Source organism: Vigna umbellata, chromosome 8 (genome assembly GCF_029865625.1).
Source record: "Vigna umbellata cultivar VRB3 chromosome 8, Vumbellata_1.0, whole genome shotgun sequence".
Lineage (NCBI taxonomy): Eukaryota > Viridiplantae > Streptophyta > Magnoliopsida > Fabales > Fabaceae > Vigna > Vigna umbellata.
This window is the reverse complement of record NC_142172.1, coordinates 36607118-36618751: the sequence shown is the minus strand read 5'-3', so window position 1 is coordinate 36618751 and position 11634 is coordinate 36607118. Positions and strand designations below refer to the sequence as shown.

The 11634-nt window shown below is 30.4% G+C and overlaps 1 protein-coding gene across 1 annotated transcript; it reads left to right on the top strand.

Annotated features, from left to right (window-relative positions):
* Positions 1-7226: 7226 nt before the first annotated feature.
* On the top strand, positions 7227-10492 carry LOC148194602 (protein SIEVE ELEMENT OCCLUSION B-like). Its single transcript, XM_088095864.1, has 7 exons — positions 7227-7458; positions 7660-7737; positions 7913-8322; positions 8492-8580; positions 8682-8815; positions 9036-9518; positions 9638-10492. The coding sequence occupies exons 1-7, from the start codon at positions 7282-7284 to the stop codon at positions 10229-10231; spliced, it is 1965 nt and encodes a 654-aa protein (XP_087951990.1). The 5' UTR covers positions 7227-7281; the 3' UTR covers positions 10232-10492.
* The last annotated feature ends 1142 nt before the right edge of the window (positions 10493-11634 follow it).

Here is an 11634-nt window from a genome sequence, read left to right as displayed (position 1 = left end):
ATTCTAGAAGGAGAGGTTCAAATTTTTGATAACTTATTTAGGATTCTTTTTAAGAAAATTGAATAGTAAAAAATTTTTGAAAGGATAAGAATTCCTATGTAGCATGGAAGGAGTTAGGATCAGATTTGATCAAGTGGATGATTAAAATATTATTTTTTAAAATAATATTAAAAAATTATTAAATAGTAAAATTTTTTACCTATAAATAGTTATGGGAGGGAAGGGTATTCTGCACAAAGACAGGAAGAATCAAGAGAGAAATTTTGAAATTTAGAGAAGAAAGAGTTAGGAAGAAATTTTAGTTGTAAGAAGAGTAGAGATTCTGAAGAGTTTTCGGGGAACAACTTCTAGTAGGAAAATAATTCTAGAGAAGAGGTAGGGGAGCTAACCTTTCTAAGCTTGTATATTATGTATTAGTACTCTTTTATTACTATTCATCTCTTAAAATTTTGTGTGAATACTGTTAATTCTTACTGTATATCTATCTATATTGAATTTTTGTGTTAATATTATATGCTGTTGTTTTGAATCTGTAAATAAGAAATTTGTTAAAACTAGTTGAGGAACACTTTGGCTAAGGAAAGACTTGGTACTTAAGTTGTCCATTGTGACTCACCTCTCTTTCCTGGAAGTCTACTCGACAAGTTTTTAACTTAAATCCTATTGAACAGATTATGTACTGTTAAACTATTGTGTAATATATCTCGTTGGAATGAATTCATGTTATTGTGGTAGATACGAAATTATGAATTATAATTGTGATGATAGAGGAATCTTAAAAATCGGAGTTGGTACATCCCTGATCATAGAGCAGTCCTGGTCCAATCCAGTAAGTTGTGACTAGTCATATGTACTGGCGTTTATGGTGAGTTTGATTCGTTAAACATTTGATTCTTCTCCGGTGACCATTTGTGGTGATATTTTAGTATTGTTAATTTATTTTGTGATATATTCATTTTGTATGATTTCTGTGATGATTGTAATTTATTATATTGGATTTGAATTTATGCATCTGAACATGATATGAGTATTGTGGGGAGATTTCGTAATGGTATAATATCAGTTGAGGAATGTGAGCATGGTATGAGTCTCGCAGAGAGATTCTGTAATGCCATGGTATGTGTGTATATGTTGATGTTGAGGGTCCTGAAGTTCGAGGTTATCCTGATATTCTAATAATCATCCAGAAAGGATGAATTATGTGGTGAGAGGGGCAGGAGGTTTTGGTCTATGTGCCGGTTTTGGACATAGTGTTGAGGACTAAGAAGGCATCATAAGTGCATAACCTCCCGTTGACCGCTCATCAACATATCATCGGGATAAGTGTCTATTGGGTATTGTGGAATGAGTGTCCATTGAGTATTGTGGAATGAGTGTCTATTGAGTATTGTGGAACGGTGTCTATTAAGTATTGTGGGATGAGTGCCGATTAGTAATTGTGGTATTGTGGGATGAGTATCTATGATGCGATTATTGTATGATGGTATGAGTATATATGATGCGATGATGGTATGAGTGTGTCTCACATAATTATTATATGAGGTTTGTTGAGTGCATCAAAGTAAATATGCATGTTTTATAAATGATTGGTTGCATGTTAGCTCACCCTACTTGTTTGTGTTTGTGTATGTGCGATGATCCTAGAATTCGTTATACGGGAGCAGATGAAGGAATGTTGTCTGATTCAGTGCCAATGAAGAGAAAGATAGAAGAATAAAGTAGAAGAACTCAAGTTATAATTATGATTTTGTAGTTGAAATCTGAGTTTAAAACATGTATAGACATATATCAACTATGAATTATCAAGTGTGAGATATTGGGATGTTACATGTATAATTTCTAAGAAATTATTTTAGCATGAATATATAAGTTATAATTATATTTAATTATTAAATCAATGTCATTTTGAGTAAGGATAATATTGTTCCATTTTAAATAAAATTGAGATTTAATTGAGTTAAAAAATAAATATAAAAACTGAATTGAATACAAAACATTGATACTTGATATTGATATTATTATGTGATGTTGACACTGATAAATGATACTAACACCTCGTAATATTGACATTGATACATGATCCAAAACAAAAACAAAAAAAAATTATAAAATAATAGTTAGGTTGAGTTTGAAAAAAATGTAAATTTTTTATGCGGGTTAGTTTTCAACTTGACTCACTTAGAACCCGATTCATCCACGTTGAACTCGTGGTGAGTTGAATTGGTTCACCAACCCACCTAATTTAATTTAATTATTTATTATTTTGTGTTTCGATATTATTAGTTAACATTTTTTTATTATATTATAGACGAGGATAAAAGAAAGATGTTTCAAGAAAGGAAAAATATTATAGATTTATTTATTCAAGATTCTAATATTATAAATGGACAAGTGATACAAAAATTATCAATATTAAAAACTTATTTATTTGTCTTTTGTATTTGTTTTTGAATTAGGCTTGGATTGTATGATATTTTTATTTTATTTTAAATTGTCTTTAGAGCTTAACATCATTTTAGAATGAAATTTATTTAGATTTGAATTAAAAAAATATAATTTTTTTAAAAAGAAAAATTATAATTAAGTGAGCTAGTAAGTCAACCCCTTATCCGTTTTGACAGCTTTAATTCAAATATAACATAAATGACTAAATTCAATGATTTAGTACAAAATGAGACTTGATTTAACCAATACAAATATTGGACCAAATCAAATCAAAACCATAAATACTATTTATGACCAAAATAGTAATTAATTTTTGTTTATATCATTTCTTCCGGGTCCTTTTACATTTTTGGAACAGGAACTTAATTTTTCAATTTCTAAGTAGTGAATCACAATTTATCTATTCACTCAATTTTTATTTTATTTTTTGGTTTTCAATTCCTCTTATGGTTTATAAGTACTTTTCGGATTTGTTATGGGCCTAATTACAATCTTTTATTGAGCGTTGCTCTCTCCACCACCACAGCCTGCTTCCTCCACCTCTCCAAATTTTTTTAATTCTAATTCTACCCTTAGATTAAAACTTTTTTACTTTTATATATTTTAATTTATTTAAAACCCTACTTCTCCTTATTTACTCACTACGCAGCTGCACCCCCCAATCTCACGGATCTCTCTTCCCCATCTCCGTTTCACTTCCTCTCCATTGTTCTTCACGAGCTGCACTCCCATTTCCGTTCCTTATTTTTCTTTTCCCTTTATTTTTTTCTTCCTCATTTTCCTTTTGGTTTCATTACTCAGTATTCACTGTATCATCACCATCAACAGATAAAAATGGCACCAATACAGTCAGCAGAGGTACTCCTGCAAACTAGCCCCAGTCCACATATGTTGATTCTTGTGAGTGAAATTCATCAATCACTCCAAAAGCATCTTATTTTAAAAAACTATTATTCATCACGGAAATGCCTTGCAGGTCCACGTACACACTTTAAAAACACTGTCATGCAAAATTTTGAGTTTGTCAAATATCAGACACAAAACTTTGTTTGTAGCATAAGAGAAACAAATATGAATTCATGAACTTCGAAGGTCGGAAAGGATTAAAAGAACCATAGTCAAAATGATAATACAAGTTAGTGTGGCACAATTGGAGCTGCTATCAACTAGAAAATGGGGCAAATGATTTTTGGAGTACAAGAAATAAGTACAAGTCTCAATCTTGCATGTGTTTTCTTCCAAGGTTGTAAAAAGAATTGAAACAAACAAAAAATTGGCTTCACGAGGTTCCATAAGGTTGGAGCTTAATTTATGTCATGGCCAAACTACGTAGGTAAACTAATTAGCGTGAAGAATAAAATTAATAGCAGAAGCACATGGGTAAGGGGTTGTGATAAGAGGCCGTGGTCCCGTGACTAGTGTCTGGTGCACTCTTTCCATAATAAATTTGCCTTCAAGGAACGGACATTAAGATCCGTTAACGGATGCTGAGATCCGTTAACGGATGCTGAGATCCGTTTAAGGGTTAATATTTTAAATTTTAGTAAAGGGCAAAATAGGAATGAGGAGGTGTCAGGAGCAGTTTGTGGTGGTGTAGGGAGCAACACTCTCTTTTATTCTATGCTCTACCAACTAAAAGAAAAACATAGGAGGGTTACTCCCTACACCATTCCACATTGTTCCCTGCACCATCACATTTTTTTTTAAATTCCAAAACTATCCTTTATATTTTAAAATATCCTACATCCCCACCTCTTTTTTTAAACGGATGTCGACATCCGTTGAAAAGAAATTATTCAACGGATGTGCGACATCCGTTAATGGATGTGCCACATTTGTTGAGTTTTTTTCTTTTTTTTTAGTTTTTAGTATTTTAATTTATATTATTTTAAATTAATATATAAATATTATTTAATTTTTTTAAAATTGTTAAATAATTATTTATAAATTAATTTAATTTAATTTAATAAATAATTATTATTAATTTAATTTATGTATTATTATTTAAATAATAATTAAAATATTTTTGAAAATTTTATGAAAACGGATGTGCCACATTCGTTAATGGATGTCACGACATTCGTCAGTTTTCTTTTTGTTTTTGTTTTCTAATTTATTATATTTTAAATTAATATATAAATATTATTTAATTTTTTTAAAATTATTACTTAATTATTTATAAATTAATTTTATTTTATTTAATAAAATAATTATTATTAATTTAATTTATGTATTATTATTTAAATAATAATCAAAATATTTTTAAAACATTTATTAAAACGGATGTGACGACATCCGTTATAGTTTTTATTTTTTTAGTTTTTTAATTTATTATATTTTAAATTAATATATAAATATTATTTGATTTTTTTAAAATTATTACTTAATTATTTATAAATTAATTTTATTTTATTTAATAAAATAATTATTATGAATTTAATTTTGTATTATTATTTAAATAATAATCAAAATATTTTAAAAAAATTTATTAAAACAGATGTGCCACATTTGTATATCTGTTATAGTTTTCTTTTTTTAGTTTTTTGTTTTTTAATTTGTTATATTTTAAATTAATATATAAATATTATTTAATTTTTTAAATTTATTACTTAATTATTTATAAATTAATTTTATTTTATTTAATAAAATAATAATTATTAATTTAATTTATGTATTATTATTTAAATAATAATCAAAATATTTTTAAAAAATTTATTAAAACGGATCACATTTGTTGAAGATTTTTTTTTAAATAAAAAAAATAAACTAAAATATAAAATATATAAACGAATGTTAACATCCGTTCACCTATGTGAACATTCGTTAAAAATGAAACAGATGTTGAGATCCATTTTAGATAAAAGTGAAAATAAATATGAGATAGTGTAGGAACGTTCAGTCATGGTGGTGGACGGAGCAAGTGTCAAAACATAGGTCAGCTATAAGTAAGTGGTAAGCCCATAATACATGGGGCAACTGGCCCTACTGGTCTTGATCTGACGTATTTCCCTATCTCCAACACTTTCACGTCACAAAGATGACTCCAATTGCTCATTTATTTTGGATTGGCATAGAAAGTAGGAATTTAAAGAAACAGCAAGGAACCATGGATTGAGATTCAAGGATTTTGAAGAGCTTTGCTTTTCCTTAAACCAGATTCCCAAATATATGTTGCTCTCAACAAAGTGTACTACAAAGCATCTGGGCCAAGCCAAGCAAATGTATCAACTTCTGAGATCTAAGAAAAGAACAAGGGCCAAGAAAGAAAGTTATGTTTTGTTGGGTCTTTCTAAAGACAAACATTAAAGATACTCATTCCTAATGATACTCAAACCCAAATTTACTTTTTCTTTTATCTAAAATCTCAAGATAATAAATTTATATATATATTTCTTATATTTTGTCTAAAATTTTCATTTTTATTCTCCATGTCACTTAGATTTCCTTGTATTCACGTTTGAATTTCTGAAATGTTTTATCACATTCAATGATAGTTTAACTTCACGGTTCAAATGATTGAATTGTATATACAAATATTCGGATGTGAAATAAGCATACCAAAGATAATAACAGCCTTTCTAAAACCTGGTGATATATTCTTTTACAGGAACTTATAGTAATCTTTATAACTCGGCACAAATGGATGCTTTCATATTCATTCTCTGTCTATTGTTCAAATATTTTTCTATTTTTAATTGATACAAAAATATATTAATATGAGAGTACTAGATATTGTATTATTTTAGACCAAACGAAATGGTATAACGATAAACTAATAAATCAGATGTTTGTAATTAAGAGTTTGATATTAGTTTACACACACGTAAGTAATTTATAATGTTGTATGATACATTCCTTGTGAACTTGACAAAAAAGGTATAATTCAGGAAACAAGGTGATATTATAACTATTAAAGCGCATACGTGATAATTACGTTGTACAGAAAAGATGCTATATATAATTTTAAAATTATATATTGTTTTACCTGAAACATCCTTTAAAACTCAACCCTTTTCTTAGGCTGTTTTTACTTATTATATTGAGCTCCCTTTGGTTCTCTAAATTCCAATATATATATATATATATATATATATATATATATATATATATATATATATATATATATATATATAAAGGAGTAGTTTCACCTTGACATTATAATAGATTTCATGAATTACAATAAATAAAATATATAATGAAGCTATTCAACTTAATTTCTTTCAATCGATAGTTAATATTACATGCTTTTAATTTAAAGTGCATAATGTAGATGACGAAACATCATTTCTCGAGTACAGATATATATAACTTTAAAGCTTTAGTAAAGCTAACGTTGATTATTTAATTTCACATAAGTACTCTCATATGTCCATCTTCTAAGATTTCTGTCTAGAAGCATCTTTGTTGATGAGTAAAATTACGTTAGTACTTTTGTTCTTTCCTTGAAGCCTAAATTTTTCTGATCCTATTTGGGAAGCGGCATCATCTTTTTCTAAAGTTTTGCGAACTTGCAACAAATTGCCTATGATATCCTTTGTCATCCCACATTTCCCATGAACCCCATAAGGGGTAGGTTATGAAAATCACACTAGAAGGCACATTTCACGCCTTGAAAGGCCCCAGCAGAAGCTACTTCGTATATTGTCTTTTTTCGAAACTCTTCATATACCAATAAAGTAATTATACCAAATCTACACTCTTGTGCCCTCTTCAGCTTATGTGTGTGTGTGTGTATATATATACGTGGATGAACCAACCAAACCCCACAAGGCATCCTTTGCTTTCAGATTTTACAAGTTCAAGAATACTTGCTTTGCTCCCAAAACCTGGTTCACCATGTCACTGTCCAATGGAGCTGATGCTATTTCCAAGCAGCAAAAACCCCAGCTGCCGAACCCCTTTGATCTCACCGACTCTGAGATCCTTGAGAAAGTTTATGTCACCCACCTCCATGATGATGACAAGTGCGATGTAGATGTCCTTTTCGATGTTGTGTCCAGTGTTGTACTTAAGGTACGATGTAGTTCACTTCCTTTCATTCATTCATTCTTCCTCCGACTAATGCAAATCTTCCTTGATAGGTTGTTTCTTCTATATATAGATTTATAGGTAGTATCACCTTTTCAATGTATATTAGCTATAAATATTCACACTACGGATGTTTAATTATCGTATAAATCTAATTAACGTAATTGGTTATATCGTGAGTGACAGACAAGGTTAACTGAAAGCAAAGCTTATCAGACCGTTTTCCAACCAGAGTTTCGTACAATGAAGCTGATTTCCTGTCAGGTTATCTCAATCATTGTTCCTTACTTTATTTCCACATATATTAATATGCTTTATTTTTGTTCATTCAAAAAGGGTGAGTTCGTTTGTATTATATTATGATCTCGCGTTTGCAAAAGCACAAATTTAATATACTTCAAGAATATTTTAAACAAGTAATAGAATGATATGATAACAGATGATAACCACACCCCGTGGTGAACGTTACATGCACCAAGCGACAATGTGCATTCTTCATCACCTCAGAAACTACTCGTGGGATGCGAAGGCACTAGTGACTCTAGCTGCTTTCGCTTTGGAGTATGGGAATCTTCTGCACCTCAGTGATGCTGCAACACCGGATAACCTACTTACAAACTCCTTGAAACAACTGAATCAAATTCAAACCCGAAAGGACCCTGCCACCATTTTGGTGGCATTGGTGACGAAGGTGCTTCACGACATCCAAGAGTGGACAAGATTGTCTTCTTTTGGTTACGACATACTGGATGTGCCATCTTTGTCTGATGCCCTTCATGAGGTTCCTGTTGTTGTATATTGGATAATTTCTTCCCTTATTGCTGCCACCGGAAACCTCGTTGGTGTGTCGTAAGTTATCTTCTCAACTGTCACTGATATAATTCACCACTGCATGTTGACGTACGTGATAAGTGTGTAGAATATATATATATATATATATATATATATATATATATATATATATATATATATATATTATAACTGATTATAACTCAAATTCTTTATTAATGTATTTCAGGGACTATGCATTATCACATTTTGTGGAAAGGCTTTCTTCTGCTGCTTCTAGATTCCAGGACCATCTTAAATTGAGCCGAGAGCAAAAAGGTTGCGCTATGCTTTTTATTGTATTTAATTTTATTGAAAGCCAATAAGTATGATGAAACTGATCATCAGATGCTAAAAAGAAGAATATCTATTTGTTGCAGGTTATGCAGATGACTACTACAAGCGAAAAAAGGCATTTTCTAATCCCAAAGATATTGTAGAATTCTTAAGGCTTCTGATCCAACATAATGGATCTAAGGTCCAAATATATGATGGCAGCATCAAAACCCCCAAGGTTAGTCTCTAAGAAATTTAGACTCCTCATCTTTTGCCTGTCTTTTGATATGATATTAATATGCCGATTAATCTATCCAAAAGTTGACGACTGTGTCAACATATTTTTATGAAAAAAATTAAATGTAGCCTTTTTCACTTTGCTATATTGCCAAATTGGAATCATCTAAAGACAAAACTAATGATGATGTCTTTTTCTTTTTGATGTATGTTCAAAACAGGATATTGAAGTCTTCGACCAGAAATATGTCTTGTTGTTCATTTCAAGCCTGGACAAGATTGAAGATGAGATTTCACTTTTGAATTCACTCTACGACAGACTGCAGGAAAATCCAAGTGAAATCATAAAAAACTACAAGAAAGAGGATTTCAAGATTTTATGGATTCCCATTGTGACTTTCTGGGACGACAAGCAAAGACTCAAATTCAATGCGTTGAAGGATACCATCAAATGGTACGCAGTGGAGTTCTTCACTGAGCTACCAGGCACTGACCTAATAAAAGAGAAATTTAATTACAGGGGTAAACCTATTATCCCAGTGCTCACCCCTCTCGCTGACACGTTGAATGAAGATGCTATGGACTTGATTTTCCAATGGGGGATCGACGCGTTCCCCTTTAGGAAATCTGATGGTATTGACCTTACTCTAAAATGGAAGTGGTTCTGGGATGCAACAAAGAAAGCAAATCTTGGAATACAGCAGGTAAACCAATTGTTCACTGCTGTTAGTTAGATATAATAGTGCATTACTTTTTAGGGATAATCATAGAGATTGATATGAAAATTAACTAATTATGTAACTTTGTTTTCAACGTGAATTAGGTCACCGGAGACAGGTATATTTTCATCTATGGAGGTTCTGACAAAAAGTGGATCCAAGACTTCGCAGTGGCAGTGGAGAAAACAAAAGGGCATGCAGCTATCTTGAACACAGATACTATAATAGATCACTATGAGTTGGGGAAGGATGAGCCCAGGGTTGTTCCTCGTTTCTGGATCGAAATAGAAAGGAAGAGACTGAAGAAGCATAAGGATGTGGTGGACTGTGAGATTCAAAAAATTGTGAGGACCTTACTTTGCCTTAAACAAGACCAACAAGGATGGGCTATTCTCACCAAAGGCTCTAACGTGAGGGTTCTGGGTCACGGTGAGCCTATGCGTCAAACTTTGGTTGAGTTTGATGCATGGAAAGACAAAGTGTTTCAAAAAGAAGGCTTTGACGTGGCCTTCGATGAATACTATAAGATTAAGCTTAACGAGGTATACGATCGTCAACAATGTGCTATTGTTAAAAATAATGCAGATGTTCTAGTGACTATAACATGCCCAAATCCTACATGTGGACGTGTGATGGAGGTGACTTCTGTTAATTACAAGTGTTGCCATCGTGATGCTCCAAACAGTGGCAACATCTGAATGTGAAGGGGAGGGGGAAGAGGTTAATTCTTAGCCTCCACGATTTGGAAAACCTTTGTATTTGGATTTCTTTTTGCTGTGTCGAGTTACTGTCTATGCATGTCTTTTGTGTCAAGATGAAAGCTATATAGCCACTTGATTTGCCCATGATGAATGGGAAAATGAATAATGGCTTTGCTTCATCTTTATCTCCATTGTCAACTATAAAATTGAATAAACTTAGCTCTGCATGTTCATAAATTGAGCCCTTCTCTTCCTTCACTTTTGTGTTTGGAGCTCACTTTTTTAGCTTATGATATTGATGTGTTATATTTTCTTTTAAGTGTGAACATGAATGACTTTGGTTACTAGTAATACAAACTCCGAGGCTAAGTCAACTGTTCCCACATTTCATTATGACGTGACTACTCAGTAAATATTATTTTTTATAAATAAAGTGCAATTTATAAAATAGCAAAATAAATGAGATATAAATAATTTAAATTAGTTTTAGATTATAAAGTTTTTAATATGTTAAAGAGCTAAATATATTTTTAATCGTAAGTAAATCTTGATTTTATTCCCTAAAAAATATTTCTAGGTTTTGTAGCATGAACATATGAAATAAGAACTAAGGTTTTTAACATACGGTCGAGTGGTTTTTTAACTGAAGGAGTTTCATTTGTTTTCAAAAATATTAGGATTTCCTTTAAAGAAAATTATTTATAGGATCAAGTTGTGTTGTGTAAACACAACTTTATTTTGAAGAAGTTGCCTTGTTTATGGATAACTTTGAATTATGGAAGTGAATAATTTATTTGTAAATTAAAGTTTACGTTAAGAGTACTTAATTTAATTAACGTTAATTACATTTAATCATAAGAAATATCATTTCACATAACTAATTCAATTAAAATTTTCTAAGTAATTAAATTTTGAATTGAAATTATCATTGCTTTTAAAATTTTCGATATAATTGAATTTGAACTGTAAAAAGATAACGATTTTAGTTCAAAATTCAATTACGTAAGAAATTTTAATTGAAATCGTCATATAAAATGACGATTTCTTCTAATAAAGTGTAATTAGTGTTAATTGAATTATGTGCTCACGACGTAGATTTTAGTTTACAGAGAAGCTGACGTCTACTTTGATGATTTCACTTTCATAATTAAAAGTCTTCTATGAACATAATGACTTTTTCAAAATAAAATCATGTTTAAATAACATGATTTAATGTAATTTTTTAAGGGAACCAGGTCGATAATTTTGAAAATAAATTATCCCTATTGATTAAAAATCTACGCTAAGGAAATGTCCAGTATTAATGTTATGATACAATGTTAATTCTTTGAAAACAAACACTTTAATATTTGTAAAATAAATTATACTTTATCATAAAATAAATATGAAGCACTAAAAAT